This window comes from Xyrauchen texanus, chromosome 36, assembly GCF_025860055.1.
Source record: "Xyrauchen texanus isolate HMW12.3.18 chromosome 36, RBS_HiC_50CHRs, whole genome shotgun sequence".
NCBI classification, from domain to species: domain Eukaryota; kingdom Metazoa; phylum Chordata; class Actinopteri; order Cypriniformes; family Catostomidae; genus Xyrauchen; species Xyrauchen texanus.
This window is the reverse complement of record NC_068311.1, coordinates 4016812-4038885: the sequence shown is the minus strand read 5'-3', so window position 1 is coordinate 4038885 and position 22074 is coordinate 4016812. Positions and strand designations below refer to the sequence as shown.

General features: G+C 36.1%; 2 protein-coding genes across 3 annotated transcripts in view; both read right to left on the bottom strand.

The window, feature by feature from the left end:
• Positions 1-5591, bottom strand: part of LOC127630119 (WD repeat and FYVE domain-containing protein 1-like) — a 19925-nt gene extending 14334 nt beyond the window's left edge. The window contains exons 1-3 of the mRNA XM_052107556.1: positions 5438-5591; positions 4871-4938; positions 3146-3219 (exon numbers count right to left, since the gene is read on the bottom strand). Coding sequence (XP_051963516.1) covers positions 3146-3219; positions 4871-4938; positions 5438-5574 — 279 coding nt within the window. The 5' untranslated portion in view covers positions 5575-5591. The remainder of the gene's footprint in view (positions 1-3145; positions 3220-4870; positions 4939-5437) is intronic.
• A 1453-nt stretch (positions 5592-7044) lies between these two features.
• Positions 7045-20200, bottom strand: LOC127630277 (glia-derived nexin-like). 2 transcript variants are annotated; one of them, XM_052107775.1, is made up of 9 exons: positions 20100-20200; positions 16108-16391; positions 15616-15843; positions 13542-13739; positions 12600-12798; positions 10422-10519; positions 8072-8158; positions 7805-7888; positions 7045-7612 (listed from the first exon to the last, which is right to left on the bottom strand). In XM_052107775.1, exons 2-9 carry the CDS (start codon positions 16373-16375, stop codon positions 7575-7577), a joined length of 1200 nt encoding a protein of 399 aa, XP_051963735.1. In that variant the 5' UTR covers positions 16376-16391; positions 20100-20200; the 3' UTR covers positions 7045-7574. The 2 variants fall into 2 exon arrangements, with proteins under 2 accessions (XP_051963735.1, XP_051963734.1); XM_052107774.1 differs by having other exon boundaries at positions 7046-7612; positions 20088-20198.
• Positions 20201-22074: the final 1874 nt, after the last annotated feature.

Below are 22074 nucleotides of genomic sequence, written 5' to 3'. Positions count from 1 at the left end.
ATAGGTGTGGGTGACAATATTAAAGCCCTTTTTTCACTATAAATTCTCCTCCCCACCCAGCAGGTGGCAATATGCATAAAGAATGCAAATTGCCAAAAACAAAATAACGTGAAAGTGGAGATTTATAGTAAAAAAAAAGGACTTAAATATTAACCACTGGAGACGTATGGATTATTTTTTGCTATATTTTGTGATTTTTTTGAGCTTGAAAGTTCTGGACCTTGTTGACTTGCAATGTATGGACCTAATTAGCTCAACTATTCTCCTAAAAATATTTATTTGTGTTCTGCAGAAGAAAGTCATACACATCTGGGATGGCATGTGGGTGAGTAAATTATGATTTTTGGCTGAATTATTCCTTTAAGACAACCGACAGTGTTTACATTAATTACCACAGCCTTTATTCTAAAAATACGTTTAAAAGCTTCACATTATTCAGAATATTCCTATACACGTGGTTACGGATGAATGAAAACATGCTCGTTCTTTTACCTCTGTTCTCTTTTGGAAATACTAGTGTTGTGAGAATCACACTGGCACCATTTGAAATGAGCGGGCATGACACAAGACACCAAAGTATGAGGCACCAGCCTCCTCGGGTCACCAGCTAAGGAGTTTCACTTTAACAGTAAAAGAATGATCCAAATGGACCATTAAAAAAATGTGAAATATGTAAATTGATTGTCCATGTAATAAGTGCACTGTATGTTGCTTTGGATAAAAGCGTCTGCCAAATGCATAAATGTAAATGTTGGAAGATCGTTCCTGCCTTGTGAGGGGTGTCTGGCAGTTGTCCGAACAGCTTATCTGATGGATAAGATTGGCATTTGTTTGTGTTGGTCCTGCCACAATTCAATCAAAATGGAGCAACTTTTCTTTGCATTGAAAGTTAGAGAGAGGCTCTGCCATAAACTGGCTCAAGGAATGTCATCTGGTCCGATAGCTCACCACACTATAGTGTCGCTCTTCCCATTTATTCCACAGTGTTTCGCTAATTAGAAGAAAAGTTGTCATTGGTTGAAAATATGTGCACGCACAATCAGCTTTGTTTGTAATGTCTCCTCGCTGCTTGCACCTCCAGAATAACGTTGCTCTGCTTGCACAGATATAAACCAAAAGTCTGTTTCAGTGGATGTTAATGCTAGAAATACGAGGAGAATCGGAGTGTTTACGCGTTGGTCCAGATTAGGGATGTGCCAGGGTGGTTGAATAATCGACTAGTTGTTCAGCAACCAACTAGTTGATTAGTGGGATCAAATACTAATGTTCATATTTTTAGTGGTGGTGGTTTTAACCTATTAAATTAATTGAGAGACGCAACTTCTTTGCGTGATGATATCTTGCAGTGAATAACAGCAAGAGGTTTAGTCGCTTTAATGCTTTAGGTTTAGTCTTTTTATGCGCTGTTGTTACAGCAAAGTGTCGTATCAGTAATACATTTCTCGACAATCACTCTCAGACATAAAATCCTCTGCTGAGAGTAATGCTCCCGTATTTGTAAGGTTTGTGGTTAGATTAAAGTCTTTAGCTGATTCTGTCTGACACTGCTTAAATAAATAGTTGTAGTAAAAAAAGGTTTAAACTGCATAATGTTGTGAACTAGATACCTGCAAAATTACAGTTATGCACTTTTGAATGTGCAGCGAGGATCGCCCTGAAGTGCGTCATTCTGCATTCAGGATGTGCATAAGCAGTTTTGTGCCACTCTGTATTTGGAGCTAGAGATGTGCACAAGTATTCGACTAATCGAGTACTTGTTCAGCACCAGTTAATCGACTAATAAAAATACTATTTCAACATTGCAAATTGATTTTATTTCGCATAATTGCCTGATGTATGCAATGCTAAATTATACTTTACTTTCCCTCTGAATGCCTCGGCAAATCTCGCAGTTACAACGGAGTCATTAATGCACTGAGAAATGTAACAAAATGTAATTATAGGTGAATTCATGCATATTCAACAAAGTTTGTTGAATGAACTTATTTAGAAACCGTTCTTAGTAACATTTGTGAATAAAACAAAATATGCATTTCATATGTGTCATACCTGTTGTTTTTAAGAAATCGATTACTCGTTTTTGAAGGTTAGCGTACTCGACTGCAGAAGTACTCAATAGGCTCCAATTAGGGATGGAGATATTGTTATTTTTTACTTTGATAGTTTTGTGCAATGTGGAGCGTAGTTCTAGCGGGAAGACCAGCAGGTGTACATCATCACATCATTACCCAGCTAATGATGTAATGAGGTGTACATCATCACATCATTAGCTGGGTAATTCCCAGCCAATCGCACGTAAGCCAATGCTTTATAAGTCTGCTCACAATCTATCACATTGCTGTGAGCTAACACTGCAACCTCCTCCACCCCACCACCACCAGTTGAGCCCTGTCCCGCAGGGGGGTAGGCTCCTCGCCCCTGCCTTCTATCTCCGGCAGGACATGACGGTTCTGGGTACAACTACCTCGGACTGCCGGACAGGGCCTATGCCAAAGAGAAAGACATCACCTCCCGTTTTACATCTATCAAATAAATGGCATCTCAAACTTCACTCAAGCCTGCGTGTCTTCCCGATAGAAATAATGTTATAGATATTTAGCCTTGTTATTTGTTGACTATCATGTTGAAGTGCTGCACTTAGTCATTCAGACAACCCATTGACCAGTCGATTACAAAACTGGTAGTTTTGCCTAGTCCAGATATTGGATATGTATCTTAAAACCACATTTGGGAGTAGCTCAGATCAGATGCGAAAAATCCAATCTCATGTGCAACACTATCCGATCTGTGTCGGACACGAGTAAAACAAATCAGATTTTTTTCTGACAATGTATATGCAGCCATTGAAATGGAGGATTACCAATGAATAAAGACTGAAATTTCAGTCTGTTGTATTACTTCAGAATAAAGTCATATGGACCTCTTTTACGGTGCTTTTTGATCTTGACAGAACCGGTGCCTACTTCACTTTCATTGTATGGAGAAGAGCAGTGTAAATGTTCTGTTCACATCTGCTTTGAGTTCCTGTCATACAGGTTTGGAATGACATGAGGGTGAGTAAATTATCACCATTTTTGGTGAACTAAACCTTATATACACAAGCTGTGTCACTTTGGCCCTCAGGGGCCAATAGAGTGACTCTTACCACAACAGCCCCATTGTCCTGCCCAATGAAGATCCGCTTGCTCTCGTGGTGATATGACATACAGGAGCACGGAGCTACAGAGAAAGACAAACGAAAAGACAGTTGGGTTCATTTGTTTGATCATCCACAAATGTAAACAATTCATCTTCGTATACTGTACATGAAGTGTTCATCCAGACTCCCAAAAGAAAGAACCGATTCTGAACACCTGAAACGAGTCGTTAGTAATTCCAGACTTACTTCCTGTACAAACCTATGTAATTTGGTAACCAAAAACCCGCCTCTGGTCTTCATTGGCTGCTCGTGAACAGCTTTGACCCGCCCTCAAACACTACAATCAGCGGTAGACCAATCAAAACAGACTGGGACATCTGACCAATCAGAGCAGAGTAGGCTCTCTGAAAGGAGTTTAGAATGAATCCTTCAGAACGGATCATTGAACGAGTCGTTTTTTGAATGTGATCCTGCAATTTAAATTATGAGCAAATTAAAGTGTTTTTTTTTACCTTGGATGCATGTAAATCTATTGTATGAGCTCTTTAAAACTAAATTAGGCATGTTTAAAACCATAATAGGTGCTCTTCCAAATGTTTTTCATGTCAACTAACTCTACTTGTGTTAAAGTGTGGATGAGTGCTGTAAATATAGCGAAATTAATGCATTTTCAAATGAAAATGTGTAAGTGTGGACATGGGATTAGTTGCTTTAATACTATGGTAATCTGTGGTTATTGTAGAGTTGTAACTATCAGCCAGTCAGAACACTGAGGACTTTTCGTATCTTCATAAAAACATGAATTAAAGGGAAAGTTCACGCAAAATGAGTGTTAAGGCCAAGATATACTTCATACGAAATCATAGAACAAATGGGTATGACGTCATTTTGTTTTTGCGTTCATTTCGGTGGTTCGTAACAGCTCATCTGGACAAACTTGTAGGAAAACTAAACAACTTCTTACTGCCATTGGTCCACGCCATCGGTAGGTGTGACATATAGCTCCACCTACTACTTTGTTTACATTGTTCAGCCAGTGGTCAACATGAACACAACGGAGTGCAGAGTTGTTAGCGAGCAAATGTACCTACATCTGTACGATCGTTCACATAAAGACATTTTCCAAGAACATGTCATGTGATACATTTTGTTTAATTTGGTGCATGTTATGGCGCTATAGCGTATTAGCTACACAGCTCCATTCATTCAGAATGTAAACAAGACAAGGTCAACATTTTCTACTGCATAAATATTACTTTAAATCATCATCGAGTGGTTAAAACAGCGTCTTTTGCTGATCAAGAGTGATTTCTAGGCCTACTCATAGAATGAGGCATAAAGTCATTAAAAACAAATTTTTAAGGTTTACATGTAGCATCCTCATATTTAAATGCTCCTCTAAGCACCTCCCACAGCGGTGTGGCGGGTGTCTGCATGTTTGCAAACAGTATACCATTGCTCAGCTGTTTAGAACTTCGTTTTACCCCTGATCGAAGGACTTCTCCAGAAATATATCGGGGCCTTAATAAAATAAAATCCTAAATTCTGGAGCTACGACAATCCACAGTCCCCATTAACTTTGGTTGTTTAAACAAGAGCAGCGTGAACCTTTTTCAAAACTTCTCTTGTGGGTTTGGAGCAACATACGGGTGAGTAAATGATGACATCGTTTTCAATTTTTGGGTGAACTGTCCCTTTAAATGTAGCACAGACCTCACTGGTGATACTCACAGGACACAGTGTGGTAAATGCTGGGCCAGTACTGCCCACTGTCTCTCTTTAGCCAGACTCGAATCGTCCTGATATAAACAAAAACAACAATAAGATAAATAAGGTTGAAAATACACATTTAAACAAATTTAATCATAACATATAACACTAGTTAAAGACTGGCCCAAACAAACCCCAGAATAACTTAAATAACATCTTCAAATCTGAAGCCAAGATAAAGTTTTCAAACATCCACTGTCAGATCTGAGCAAGTTATAACACTGACACAAACACTGCTAAAGTACCATGGTATTATTATGGTATTTTGAACATGTGCCATGCTAATACCATGCTAATAACATGCTAATAACATGCTAATTCCATGATAATACCATGCTTTTGGACATTTTTTCTTTTTTGTCATACGTAAACATGGTAACCATTAAGTATATCAGAGTACCATGTTTGAGTGAACAATTATGTATGTCTTTAAGTGAGCAAATAAACAATTAATCTGTCATTTAAATGAACAGCCGCTGTGTTTTGAGAGTGTTGTCATGTCTCTACTGGCTCTGCTGGAGCAAGTACCTGTCCTCGCTGACCGTGATCACTCCATCCTCTTTCGGGATGAGCAGGGCTGTGTTCACAGCGTCGCTGTGTCCCTCGATCTTGTTGAGCAGGACGGGTCTGGAGCTCTGAGGCCTTGAGTGGATCTCTGCCGCCATCGTTGTTTGCTCTTGTTTCCGCCTGTCTCGAGTCAGCTGAGCGCTGGGGAAGTTCAAGCGCAACAGCGAAGAATACCGTAAAGATCGGCGAAAACGCGCATGTGAAAATAAAACTGATATCCTCATGAAACTCATCAAAAAGGTTTTATAATTATAGCAAGAGGAATAACATAATAATATATACTATTTATGTTCTTCATTATTATATTCTATTGTATACGTTTAAAATGTATTAATATTATTTATTTTATTAATCTAACACAAAACAAATTATTCTTGTTACAAAATCTTATTTTAATATTATATAGAAATAATAATAATTATTTATATAATTATAGATTTAAAAAATAAATCTGAGAAATAATACATATTTTTTAAAGTTATTTTAGGCTATATATATATATATATATATACACATGTTCATAATTATTATATTATATTCTATTGTATTAATTTAATATTTATTAAGATTTTATGTTGTATAAAACTAATAAATAATAAAGTATAAAATTAATAATTATTATGTATATCATTATGTGATATAAAAGAAATATACATATACATTTTTGAAAAATAATTATAATATTATATTTACATTCATAATTATTATGCTCTTTTGAAATGATTTAATATGTATTATTATTGTATGTTGCATTAATCTAATAATATAATATTATTATAATTTTATTTTAATATTATGTAAAAATAATAATTCATTTATATAATATGAATTATTAATGTCAAAAATAAAATATATTTTAGAAAAAAAATTATATTATTGTATTTGTATTTATCACTATTTTGTTCTATTTTATGAATGTAATATTTATTAATAATATGTTTTATTAATTTAATATCAAACAGCAATTTGAATATATAATTATTTTAATATTGTGTGAAAAATAATCATTGTTATTTTTATTATTCTGGAATAGCAAACCATTAATAAAAAATGTGAAATAATGTATATTAAAATTATACAATTATTTATATATGAAGTATAATTAAAAATAAAAGCTATTTTATTTATATTCATCATTATTCTTCTTTTGTATTAATATTATATAGTATTTATTTAATATAAATAACATTATAATAATATTGATCTTTTTATTATCATAAAAGTGGTTATTGCTAGCTTATATAAATATGATTTACAGTTAATTTATAATTATCAATTTGATTTTTTTAAAATAAAAATTAAATCTTATTTCAGCATGTGTTTATTATTTTAATACCACTGAATCATTCTCAAATCTATTCCTTTTATACATGAATATTTGCATTGTACAATTATTTGTTTTAATAATTCATACCATCACATATCATTTTTAAAACATACATACATAAATATAATTATTTTGTTCATGCCCCCATATTAGTTATCCCCCTCTTTATTCCTGATTCTTAGGGGGATATGGCAAGATATGTTAAGGTGATTTTTCAAATCAGAAATAAAAAAGTAAGGACAACAACACTAACTAGTTTATACTTTATTAAATAAACAAAACAACTATGTTCGCAACTGTAGAAAGACAGTACCGTAATTAATAAAATGACACTTAATGTTTGAAACTGTTTCATTGATATAAAACAAATAAATTGCCATTTTATTAGTGACAGTATAAAAAAAATTCACAACATGAACAAAAGTTATGGCAGCATTTTAGTCCTACGTTTTGTGAGAGTTATGCATTAGACACAAATGATAAAATATGTATAAAATCATATACAATGTTTTACAAGAATGTAAAGATATCAGCAATTTAATACATGATGTTGTCTAATGCAATAAGAAGGTAAAAAAGACACCCAAGACAACAATCAGAGCAAAGCATTGTAGGTACGGAATGCACAAAAAGTATATATCCATCCGCGTGTGTGTGTGTGTGTGTGTGTGTGCGTGCGTGTGTGTGTGTGCAGTGAGTCGTGGGCTGATGTGTGAGAGAGAGTCGTACATAGGTGAGATATACAGGAAGTCAATCATCTTTGATTTCTGCTCAAGGTTTGTTGATCTGGCCAGCGAACAGGATGGTTCCTGAAAGAGAATGGATATTTTTTCGTTAGGTGCGAAATATGGTCTATGCAAGTATATAAACACAGACACTTCTAGCCACAAAAGCCCAATTTCGTAGAACAGAACAAGGAGGGTTCTATAGAGAGCATCAGTGTAAACTAAGTTTAAATTGAAGTTTAAGTACCACACACTAGAGTGTGAGTTTGTGTGTACCTGTAGAGTTGTGTCTGATAAGAAACAGGAACGGTCTGTCCACAGTCACCCATGAAGGAGAAGATCGAGCATACAAGATTGCAGCTGAAAAGAGACAGAGACATGAAGAGAAAGAGGATGAGAGGTCATGACCTCAGCTGCAGAGTCTTTCTGGACAACTCATCCCTGTGGCTACTAACAGCCGCTGACCTTGAGAAGTATTGTAAAGTATGTAACAATAGTAATAGTTGCCTTTATAACCACTAATACAGACACACAGTAACTTACTGGTGGCAGCAGCGGCTTTGGTTCCGTCCTCATTGACTTCTATCTTGGCCTTCTGCAGCGCTTTAGACACATAGACAGGATCTGAACCTATTACACACACAAACACACACAAAGTCTGCTTTTAACACAAAACATGTATTCATTATTTTATATATTATAACAACAATGATTTTACATAATATTACAATAATAATAATAATAATGTTATTTTATATTAAATCAATAAAATACGTTATTAATAAATATCAAATTATTCAGTAGAACATAATAATGAATATAAATAAAATATACAGGCCTAATTTTATTTCTAAAATATTTATTATTCCACATATTTAAAAATAATTGTTTGACAGCCCAGAATAATATAAATAAATTTTATTTTTACATAATTTTAAAATAATAATGTTATTTTAAATACAATTAAATGTAATAATGATTCATTTAAATAAAAAATACAAACATTTTTTTAAATATATTATTTCTTAAATTTATAATTAATTGCTTGATATACTTTTACATTAATTAAAGCTATAATGTTAGTTTATGTTAAATTAATACAATATTATATTAATACATTTTATATTAATACAATAATAATGAGAACATAATAATGATGAATATAAATAAAATATACATATTGAACTTTTTCTACAATATGTTATTTCTTATATTGATAATTAATTGTTTGATGGCCCAGAATATGAATAAAATATTTTTTACTAAATATTAAAATAATAATGTTATTTTACATCAAATGTATACAATATAGTATTAATTTAAATAATATAAATAACAATAATAATTACAAAATAATGATTCATATAAATAAAATATATAAAAAATAAAAATATCATATAATTTCATTAATTTATAAATAATTGCTTGAATGTATATACTATAAATGAAATATAAATATAAAATCAAAATAATAATAATGTTGTTATTTTAAATAAAATACAATATAGTATACTGTACATTTAAATAAAAATATAAATAACTATAATTATTTTACAAAATATAAAAATTATATTTTAATGTTATTTTAAAATGTATACAATACAGTATTAACAAGTGTCAAATTCATACAATAGAATATAATAATTATGAATATAAATAAAGTTGAAAGAATATATTAATTAAAATATATTATATATTAAAATATATATTATGTTTCATATTTATAATTTATTTATTCATATAGTAGAATAATATAAATAATTATTTTTACATTTTACACTAAAGTTATAAATGTATTTTATATTAAATTAATACAATATAATAATACATATTAAATAAAGAGAATATTATAAATAAAATATACAGGCAGCAATAATATAAATAACAATAATTATCTTTGTATAATATTAAAAACAATGTGCTATAATAGTGTTTTATATCAAATTAATACAATCAAATATTAACTTAATAAATACAATATTAATACAAACTAAATAAAGAAAAGAAATGTAAAGATATTCACTATACTACAGCAATGTACATTCATAAATGTATAAATATATTTGCAATCAAACTCAAAGGCTGAAAACAATTAATTTGATTGACCTAATCAAGCAGGTACCCAGCAATTAGTGTGCTAACCAATATAGTATATGAGATTAGGATATTAGAGTTAGATGTTTATGACATGGTAGGTTGTATGTTTTTGTGCTTACTAAACACACAAGTCATCACCAGAGCACTACATACTTTAACTGCGTACTAAAATTACGTGAAGTTGGTTTTAGCCACATTATTCTCCAATAGACAGTCATTGCACCAGACTGCCACAAGAGAGCAAAAGAACAACAAACTTCAGATCGCATCAGCTGCAACATTTCACTCTTTTGGCAGTTTCTAACATTTTCCAGATTGATTCACTCAAAACTGAATGACTTTCCAAACTAAATAGGTTTATCTTAAAGACCAAAAGTCAAGGTTTAAAACTGTGAAGGGTTTGAAATCCTGTAAAGTTTTGATATGATAACCTTCTTTTTAATTAAAAATCGAAAGGCCAAAGTGATTCACTTTTTTGATGTTTTTGAACCTCAAGGTGGAGGTTAAAGAGTAGGGAGGGAATTATAGTACAAACTCAAAGACTTTGAAGACAACAGGGATCTCATTTAGAGCAGCGTTGGGAGTGTCTCTGGATGGAGATCAGCGAGCTGTGACTCATACTGTATTTTCACTCTTCACTGAGAGATGTTTCTACTGTTCACAGTCAACAACCCAAAAATTATTTGTTCACACACACACACACAGATGCACATTATTGTTAAATACTACATTGGTAAAAATATGCAGTGCACAAACACAGCTGCTCTGTAGTGCATGACTGACAGCTGTCACTCACTCAGGTGTCTGAAATCAGCTTTATCCTGATTGAAGATGTCTTTGATTCCCAACGCTGTGAGAGGACCCTCTAAATCCATCTCTTCCTCAGCTGTGAACCTACTCAGATAGACAGACAGACAGTCAGGTAGATAGATAGATAGACAGACAGACGGACATATGGAGAGACGGATAGGCAGTCAGGCAGACAGACACACAGACAGCTAGATAGACAGACAGATGGATAGACCGACGGGCAGACAAATGGACAGACAGACAGTTAGATTGATAGACAGATGGACAGACGGAGAGATAAACAGACAGGCAAACAGACAAACAGCTAGATGACAGACAAGCTGGTAGTTAGATAGACAGACAGACCAGATATGCGGATACACAGACAGGCAGACAGATGACAGACAGACAAACAGACAGATGACAGACAGACAGACAGACAGACAGACAGAGAGGTAGATCACACAGACAGAAAGACAGATAGACAGACAGGCAGACATATAGACAGACAGACATACATACATATAGACAGACAGACAGTTAGATGGATAAACAGACAGGCTAACAGACAGAGAGACAGATAGATGACAGACAGGCAGGTAGTTAGATAGACAGACAGATGGATAGACCGACGGACAGACAAATGGACAGACAGACAGTTAGATGGATAGACAGATGGACAGACGGAGAGATAAACAGACAGGCAAACAGACAAACAGCTAGATGACAGACAGGCTGGTAGTTAGATAGACAAACAGACCAGATATGCGGATACACAGACAGGCAGACAGATGACAGACAGACAAACAGACAGATGACAGACAGACAGACATATAGACAGACAGACAGTTAGATGGATAAACAGACAGGCTAACAGACAGAGAGACAGATAGATGACAGACAGGCTGGTAGTTAGATAGACAGACAGACCAGATATCCAGATACACAGACAGGCAGACATATAGACAGACAGACAGTTAGATGGATAAACAGACAGGCTATACAGACAGAGAGACAGATAGATGACAGACAGGCAGGTAGATAGAAGATAGACAGACAGACAGGAAGACAGATGGACAGATCAGACAGACAGATATGCAGATACACAGACAGACAGGCAGGCAGATAGATGAGACAGATAGATAAATGGACAGATAGATAGATGACAGACAGACAAACAGATGACAGACAGACAGGTAGATCAGACAGACAGAAAGATAGATAGACAGGGTGGCAGACAGACGGACAGACAGGCAAACAGACAGACAGATAGATGACAGACAGGCAGGAAGATAGATAAAGGACAGATCATACATGCAGATACACAGACAGATAGGCAGGCAGGCAGTCAGACAGACAGATAGATGACAGACAAACAGACAGGTAGATCAGACAGAAAGACATATAGATAGACAGACAGGCAGACAGACGGACAGACAGGCAGTCAGACAGATAGATGACAGACAAATAGAAAGGTAGATCAGACAGAAAACAGATAGATAGACAGGCGGACAGACAGACAGATGGATAGACTGACAGATAGACGGTAGATCAGACAGATAGATAGATAGACAGACAGGCAGACGGACAGACAGATGACAGACAGATAGACAGGTAGATCAGACAGAAAGACAGATAGATAGACAGACAGGCAGATAGATGAGACAGAAAGACAGATAGATAGATAGACAGACAGGCAGACGGACAGACAGATGACAGACAGATAGAAAGGTAGATCACACAGAAAGACAGATAGATAGACAGACAGACAGGCAGACAGACGGACAGACAGACGGACAGACAGACAGGCAGATAGATGAGACAGACAGACGGATAGATGGACAGACAGACATGCAGCTGGAGTTGTAATGTGATTGCACGAGTGTTCTGGGTGTTTGTCTGTTTTTACCTCCCAATTCTCTATAATATTCTGGTCTGTAGATCCGTGTATGTTTATGAGATTTTTATTTATTTTTTCACTTATTTTATCATTCACCAGGTGAAAATCACAATTCTACACCTATAATAACACCTCTGCTCAATAAGCCACATTATTTTTGCCATCATTCATGTCTATAACACAAATGAAATGATTTGTTTAATGGATGCAAAAAAAAAAGATAAAATGATTGACTTGAGTTTAAGAGTGAATATTTAAGCATAATGTTGGCTACAGGTGTCTTACTTTGGCATTAGGAGGCGTATTCTCCTCTGGGCCATCTGTTTGGTCCAGCTTTGGACGGTCACTGTAGAGATGTGAGGGAGGATGGCCGACAGGGGCGTGGCCTCCTCTGACGGCAATGCAATGAACATACTCATCCTGTTGCCGTGATAGGGCAGTTCAATCACGGTATACCTCAATCCCTCTGGTGTGCTCGCTTGACCTGCAGAGAGAAAGACAGCTTGGTCAGAGCTAGACTAGCCATATTGACTGTTAAGAGACAAGGTTGATTACAAGGTGACTGTTTGCTACAATGAGCAATTTTACAATTTTAAGGGAAGTCAACTTATAGTTGTCTCTGCATATTAAAAAAACATTGTATTAAATTTGTATTGAAATTACTTTAACATCTGTACAAAAAATTACAAAAAGTCTGGCTAATGCAGAACTAGAGCTATAACGGCACACAGAGTCTCTTAACTTCTTCATTTAATGATACTAAATTGGCCACATATGTGTTTGTGAGCACTGTACAGTATGCAATATTTAGCAGCATGGATCCAATCCCAATCACCTCAATGAACTTGATTAGTGGTGTTCTCTCACTGACAATAATACATTTTATTCTGCTAGTTAAGTCCTTATATTATAACTGCTTCAACAGCAACATAAAAGTCTATTAATATTTAAGTCAGACACACTTGGGTTTTACATTAGAATTCACTTAATTCACATTTTACCCCATTGCAGTCCCATCTGCAGGGTTATGAGGAATTGTTATGAGGTTAAGATAAGTCAGCGTTCCCAGTGTTTAAAAAATAGCCAAGTTTTTAATGCATTGCCGTTTCTGGAAAACAAATCCACATATAGCCAGACAACTGCAAGAATTAAATGGTCGAAAAATTATTTCATAACACTACTGTGAGCAAAATAACTAATTTAGTCTGCAGAATATGATTACATCACCTATGTTAAAGACTGAGAGTTGGGACATCATGGGCACTTTGTATGTTTTTCCATCTCCTGCTGTGAAGCTCCTTGGTTTGGTGGTCTGGCTTTGGAAGCGTGACTTCCACAAGCCTTTGAAGTAAATGGAATTTACAGCCACTAACCGGGTCGTAGCTGGATCCAACATATCCGGTGAAACAAGAGTGGGAATATGGCCTGAGAACAAAAATAGAGCAATTATAAATATTTATTTATTATAATAAAAAATAATGTTAAATTAAATTAAAATATAATTCAAATGAATACAGTTCAAAAGTCCACATTGAAAAATGATGCTGATTTAATATATTTTTTGTAGTGAAAAAAAATAAAAAGATTTAAATTGGAACAATGGAAAATAAAAGCATTTTCACAAGTGGACTTATATAGGAGGACTAGTTTTAAAGAGCACCTAATTTAGTTTTAAAGGTCTCATACAATAGATTTACATGCATCCAAGGTAAAAAAAACACTTTAATTTGCTCATAATTTAAGCGAGCATTCAATGAAGACCAGAGGCGTGTTTTTTTGCGACCAAATTACATAGGTTAGCACAGGAAGTAAGTCTGGAATTACTAGCGACTTTCTTTTGGGAGTCAATAACTCCATTTGTCGTGCACTTTGATTTTTGAAACTTTGCAGACTTTTTTACGTTCACAAACAGCTTTTGTGAAAAAAAAGCTTTTTTTGGTTCCCAATCATGTCAACTGTATATGAGAAATTCAACAAAGCAATAAAAGTTATAGCATTACAAAAATAATTTAAAGTAGTGTCCAAAAACTTCTCCAAAGTGTCCAAAAGCCTTTCCAAACAAAAAAAACACAATAATTGTACATACGAACAATGACTAAAGGTTTCCATTGCATGGAGACATGATTTTAGTAATGAGATTTCACAGAACAAGTTTCATTCTGTGCCAATTGAGTCATCATTGAGTCTGTGTCATTATAGCAAGATTGTTTTTAAATATTATGTAAAGATTATTATTGTTATTTATATTATTCTGGCCTGGATATTTTATTTATAATATTCTATGTTCTGCTCTGATTGGTTAGATGTCCCAGTCTGTTGTGATTGGTCTACTGCTTAGTTTAGTGTTTGAGGGTGGGTTAAGCTGTTCGCGTGCAGCCAATGAAGACTAGAGGCGGGTTTTTTGTTAACAAATTACGTAGGTTAGTACAGGAAGTAAGTCTGGAATTACTAACGACTAGTTTCAGGTGTTCAGTATCGGTTCTTTCTTTTCGGAGTCAATAAATCCATTTGTCGTGCCCTTTGATTTTTGAAACTTTGCAGACTTTTTCACATTCACAAACAGTTCTTTAACACACATAATTTAGCATAGTGTCCAAAAACTTCCCCAAAGTGTCCAAAAGCCTTTCCAAATAAATAAAACACAATAATTGTACATAAGAACTAATTACACATGTAAACACAACAATGACTACAGGTTTTCATAGCATGAAGAAATTCACGAAATGAATTTCATTCTGTTCCAATTGAGACATCATTGAGTCTTGGCACCATCTCCTGGCGGCCATATGTAATTAGAGTGATTGATCATATGACTCTATTCCCAAATATGGAGAACTATCACTACTTGTTGGAGCAATCTGAACCCAATACAATTTAATTAGCATTCAATAATGCTAAATCATTTCCAACGATGCTATCTGATCCAGAAAATCTAACAAGTTTGCGAGATGCCAGATACTGCGAGTACATTGTGCTTTGTGTCAATTATCTAATTATCTACGCTACGATTGCCTTTTGTGTGGGCTCGTTTGAAAGATAATCACCTCGTCTATGTAACAGTATGTAAAATGTATGTTCTCTCTACACTAAGTGTTTGATTACATAATCATTTTAAGTTAAGAAAAAAACCACAGTCCATAACTGAATTAAGTTCAGCCAAAGAGCTATTTTTGGGGCAAAAATAAAACAATACATTTCATAATACATACATTTTTTAATCAGTCCAGCCTAGAATCTACGCTCCGTTAAGTCTGGTGTTAGGAGAGCAAGCCCAGAGGTCAGAGGTCAATGTAAGCTGTACCTTTAGTGCTGTTTTTGACCCAGTCATTTATGACATCTGCAGCCTTCTTAGGGTCGTTGTAGTCAAGACTTTGACTCTCGCACAGGAAGTTCTCCCTGTTGGCTTTCAAGAAGTCTTCGTTCATGCTGAAACCCTCCTTGGGGAACAGCGCATTGGCGATTGTCACTATATCAGCATTGGACTTGGCGGTCAGGGTCTTGTGCAGTTTCCGCAACATCTTATACGGACCTGAGAGAAAGAAAAACACCAAACAATCTTTAGCGGTGCCTGGATTCAACCAGTAACTTATTTCTACATTGAATTTCAGTGGGATCAACTTTTTAAAAATTAATTTCTATAGGTCAGATTCAATACAAAGCATGTTGAGGCTTGCATCAGTCAACACAAACTGTCTTTTCATGCCTCTAGCACAAATGGTCAAATAAAATCCACAAGACAAAACCTTAAAAAACCTAACCAACTAACTAAAAGAAAGAGCAAACAGCCACCCACCCGTCTTCTTGTATTTGAGGCCTGTGAACAGTTGGCGGCGGGTATCCCCATGGGCCCCCGGAAGCAGCATGCCCAGGATAGAGGCCACGCCGTGAGGGGACATGACCACATTCTCCTGCGGTTTGTCCTGGACCACACGCAAAAACACCTGCAGACCGAGATCAGAGCCTCTCTCTCCATAAGACGATGACTGAGGCACGGCACAGCTCAACGCACACACCGCCAACAACACACACACATGTAGAGTGACACACATTGTGAGGGACATGCACACTTAAGCTCACCTAATAGAAAGAGAGAGAGAGAGAGAGAGAGAGAGAGAGAGAGAGAGAGAGAGAGCGAGAGAGAAAATAGGAGGACATTTACACTTTAAAATAAGGATCTATTTGTTTACATTAATGGTGCGTTCACATACAACGCTGTAACGTAGTTCAATGGAAAGGAGGAGGCGAGAACCGGCTTGACGACATAAATAATATTTTAATGATTAACTTAAACAAAAGACAAACACACACATGACGGACATGTCCATAAACGATTTCTCTCTCGTCACACCACCGTCCGCAATCGGCCTTTATCCCTCTCGGAGGCTTAATTAGCCTGATAAGGGACCGGGTGTGTATAATCACGACCCGGCACCGCCCTCCGCCCTGTCACAAACGCGAAGCGAGCGTTTCACGCGCCGTGGTTACATACAAAGTCAATGCAAAGATGCGAATAGATGAGAGAAATGTCTCATATGCCGTGCAGCACGAATGAAGCGAATGACGTGACCCGAACATGCAAAATCACTTCATTCACTTATTCAGTTGAGCGAGAAATTCGCATGACGTGTTGTCGCAAAAGCCTATCAGCAGATTGAGATTGTTGTAGCGGTGTGTGGGCACCCGGAATTGTATGACACATTGTCATACGTGTACAGAAAACAGACGAAAAATACAAAGTGAGGAAGTTGGACTACCTGGTAAGTTCTGAAAATATGCACGTCTACTTGATTCCAGCTATTGGTTGTACTTTACTATGAACCAAGTCGTAGATGCCTCTCCTCCTGTCCTTTTCCGGAAGAGAAGGGGGAATACTCGCGGGTTCACGTTATTCGAACTTTGAGTTTAAACACAAATTTATAATCCAGCGGTCAAGCTCGCGCGAGCAATGCAAGGTGAACATTTTCTTTGCATTGTATGTGAACGCACCATAATAATTGCGTTAAATATCATGAACTACTAATGAACAATATTATTTCACAGCATTTCATGTTATTTATATTAATACATTGTTCAGTGTTAGTTCGGGTTCAATAAAGCTCAATCAACAGCTTTTGTGGCATAATGCCGATTGCCACAAAACATTATTTCGTCCGTCCTTTTCTTTAAAAAAAAAAGCAGAAATGTTGGTTCCAGTGAAGTACTTACAATGGAAGTGAATGGGAGGGTTTAAGAGCATAAAAGTAATCCACACGACTCCAAACAATGATGTCCAGCAATGAATGTCTTCTGAAGCAAATCGATAGGTTTATAAAAAATAAATGGATAATTAATACGTTATTAACTTTTTTTTAAATTACCTCCTGCCAGCAGTCGACACATCAGTGATGTAAGCGCAATGGCACGTTCACGTGAGAAGTCAGAAGCGCATGCTTTGTATACAACAGAGGAACGGACGTCACACGAGTGTTAGGCCATTTCTAACAGCTATGCAGCAGTGGCCGGAAGCAACGATTTAAAGTTAAAACGTTTTAATTAGCGATTTGTTTCTTACAACAACTTATCGGTTTGCTTCAGAAGACATTCATTGATCGACTGGTGTCATGTGGATTACTTCTATGTGGCCTAAATTTGCCTTTTGAACCGTCAAGTAGCCAGCAGCCTGATGGCACCCATTTACTTGCATTGTATAAACAGAGCTTAAAAGTGCTTATAAAAATATAAGCGGTGCTGCTAAAGAAGGAAAGTCATACACATCCGGGATGGCTTAAAGGGAAGTAAATCAGGTGAGAATTATCATTTTTGGGTGAACGAATCCTTATATGTTAACAGTGTAACTATAAATGTTATTAAATGCAGGTAATTTTAATTTAAGTATCCATCATTAAAAAAAACAACTGATCCTCAAAGTCTTCAGTGACCCACAGAAAATCTCAATTCAGTGAGAGAACTATAATAAACATCAATCACCATCAATTATCAGTTCATAAACACTCACACCCACCAAACCTAAACCATTGTACAACTATACACCAACATTTCTCTCATCAAGTTTTAGACTGCTTGATCTAATCAGTATTCTCCGGAGCAGAACGTTTTTCCAGGACTCTTTTCGCAAATGTTTGTCTCTAGAAGAACGGCTCCGAGCAACACACATTTCCACACTCCTGCTGTCTATTGGATCTTTCCACAAACTCCTGGGCTATTGTTTGCCATCACACAGGCTTATAGCTCAGGAATGTAGCTATCTGATTAAGGAAAGTGAGTGTGTACGTGTGCATGTGCAGGCTGGTTATTTGAAAGTGTATTGAGAAAGAAGCTAACAAAATGTGAGTTCTTATAGTTAAATAGTTTTATAGTTTAGTTTAAACATACACACTAAATTAATCTATTGGCATAAAGACATAGACACTGTGCCAACACACTGTTCTCATAAATCATGAATTATTGCATATCTTGGGCAACATCATTTCTGACTTATAATAAGGTGAAAAAGCACTTATGCTGCCTTCATGTGCTATTCTTCAAGTGGGTTAATTACGAGTAAATCGTGTTCACATGCTTTGTTGTCGGAAAGCACGGGAATCATGGACGACGCCAGGTTCATTCATTCATATTTCTTGAGGAACTTTTATTTTGACACTATAATACATATCACTCAGTTCTCTTGCTGACGATAATGGAATTATTGGTCAAATCCAGGCTATTTTCATGGTGTAAAAATTTACAACATGCATATAATCATTGCTGATATACGTATATGCGTATGACCAAAACGGCAAACGCTAACAATTAGAAGTATTTAGAAAAATTAACAAAATCTGTCATTCACTACAGAAACTGTACTCTCCTCCTGTTGAAAGTTTAGGACACCTAATTATGACTTGAGGGATCATTCATGTGCAACTTCCGAGCGGGAAACTCGTATTTACGATAGCCTGTGAAGGCAGCATTACAATGGAAGTGAATGGGGCCAATTTTTGGAGAGTTTAAAGGCAGAAATGCGAAGCTTATCATTTTATAAAAGCTCTTACATTAATTTGCCTGTTAAAACTTGTGTGTTATTTCAGTTGTAAAGTCGTTTAAAATGTCGTTTTTTCTGCCATTTTACGGTTATGTCCATTTCATGGCAGCAAAGTTGTAAAATTGGATATAGCTTTACGCAGAAATGGTTAGTGAGCCATTTTATCACATTAAAATCATGTTATCCCACATTTTGTTTATGTCTTGTGGCTATACTTTTGAAACAGTGAGTATTTGAATGTTTACGCACTGGCCCCATTCACTTCCATTGTAAGTGCATCACTGTAACCCAGATTTTTGCTTTTTTTAAGGAAATGTTGAAATTATTTTTTGTGGTAATCAATATTATGCCACAAGCGCTGTCGATTGAGCTTAACTTGTATTAAACCCGGAATATTCCTTTAAGAAAGCTAAACAGTCTGAGTATACTATCAACAGCCGCATTAGTTCCCTCAGCCAACTTTTTATTGCAGCTTCAGCAACTGTGTTTAATTATAGGCGAACACAAATAGGGGCGGACGGGGGTCTGTGACTCAAAGACAACAACCCCTTAAAAACAAGTCAACCAACACAATACTCTACATGTAAACAGTACAGTTATAATATAGTTATATATCTATATAATATCAAATATACAGGAAATACACAGCTGCGCATCCGCCCGTACTGCATGCATGCCTTAACATTAAACAAACAGAGCAGTCTATGAGATGTAAAATAACATGTAATCTTTATATAAAATGCTCCACTGACCTGGAAACGCACCTGGAATTCTTTAGAAACGCAGGTAACTGAACGCGTGCCTTCCTGCGAGCCTCCGTTTATCTCTGTCTGTCCGTAGCGACAGACTCCGCCCTCTCCGCCTGCATAGAGCGTAAATATTATGTTCGTTATGCTGACGTCGCTCGCAAGCGTCCAATCAGGAATTCTATTTAATATTAATGAGCAAGGCATTCACCATATTAGGATTCGTATATCCGCCCACGTACCAGCGCTGGTCAGGCATTCAGCCAATCACGTAGGACTTATGTGCGAATATGCAGTTAAATATTAATATTCAGGAGCCAAGCCTACGCCAAAATTGGATTCGGAAAGGGGCGGGAAAATGCCCTGAGGCGAAAGTTTCTCATCTTTTAATCTTCTTTCAAACAGGAAACTTCAAGTTGAGTTAGTACAATAATGCATCAATATTTGACAAAAACTGGTGGTTTTCTTTACAGTACCTAGAAGTACACTGCAAATGCCATGAAAAATAAATATCGCAAGCATTAACATGTTTTTGGGCATGCTACTATGGCAATACCATAGTATCCTTTGAAGTAGGCCTACACTGAAGTGCCATAGTATACAAATATGTCATACAGTTATCAAGTCCTGTCTTGAATCTTGAATGTAGAGTTTAAATTGGAAATACGTCACATTCCGGAAGTAAAATCGGTTGGGATTGGGAATCCTTTTTCATGTTGACATCAAACACACACATTCACATAAACAATTATATCTTCAATCTCTTTAAGATCATCTTTATTGAGAAATGTATGTTCCAAAATATACAAAGAAGAGTTACATCAAGACAAACATAAACATTTTCATAAACATATTACATACAGAACCAATTCTGAATTTGAGGTTTTATGAAAAAAGAATTAAAATAAATAGTGCCAAAATGGATTTCTAAAACAAGAAAATCCTTTTTTGCCTTGCAATATTTCATGGAGACCAAAATCAGAGGCAAATCTTGATTAGCCTTTATCCGTGCCCATCTGTGTAACTGACTGGCTGTTGGAGCTGTCCATCACTCTGCCAGCCACTTCTGGAGCAGGAGGAAGTGGTCCCATGCCAAACCTAGCCGAGGAAGGTCTTCTGCTCGGGCCGGGTACATGTTGGCGCAGTGTGCCGTACGTGAGAAGAAATAATACAGGTCGAAAAAAATAAGGTAAAAAGAATGCAGAATACAGGAACAAATTTAGAAAATAAAGGACGTAAATCAAAAGCTTGACCTCTGACCTTTGATGAGGACAGCTGGAAGGTCGTCTGTGATATCCCGGGTCACTCTGAGAGTGTGCCAGGTGTCAATTGAACCATTGGGGAAGACAATGTGAGTAGTTCTGATGTAATATCCTCCAAAATTTTCATTGGTCTGCTGAATAGCTTCATCCAATGCTCAGATGCCCAGATTTTTGGCTTTTTAATGGGATAGGGAAAGTAGAGAGGTGACAGCAGTACCGCCACTCCCTATAAGCAGACTACACAGTCTGCGTAGGGCACCAACTCCCTAGGGGGGCACCATTGAGTCAACAAGCCCAGTTCAAGTCCCGGCTCGAGAGGTCCTTTCCCGATCCCATTCCCACACTTCTCCCTCTCATTTCACTCTGTTTTGGTGCTGCTTCTCCTTTAAAAAACTTGACAGTACACGCCCACTCTCCTGATTGGCTCTCTGCTCTTGACTGACCTTCTCTCTCTATTTGCCATCGCACTGCTCACGCTACGGGGCTATGGAAGTGATTAAAGGTAAAGTAGCGTGTTGCTGAGTTATTGTGGAGACGGTCAGATACAAATGTCTAACACAGTGTGACATCACAATGTGGACGTAGCAGAGAATGAGTTGTTTTGGCAGCTTGGTTTCAACAAATGCTCTCTTTAGGAATTTTCAGATTCTCAAATTATGAGTAAAATAAGATCTGTGGTGAAAAGTTCTTGAAGAGACTTTCATGTTTTGTTCTAGAACATAAATGACACA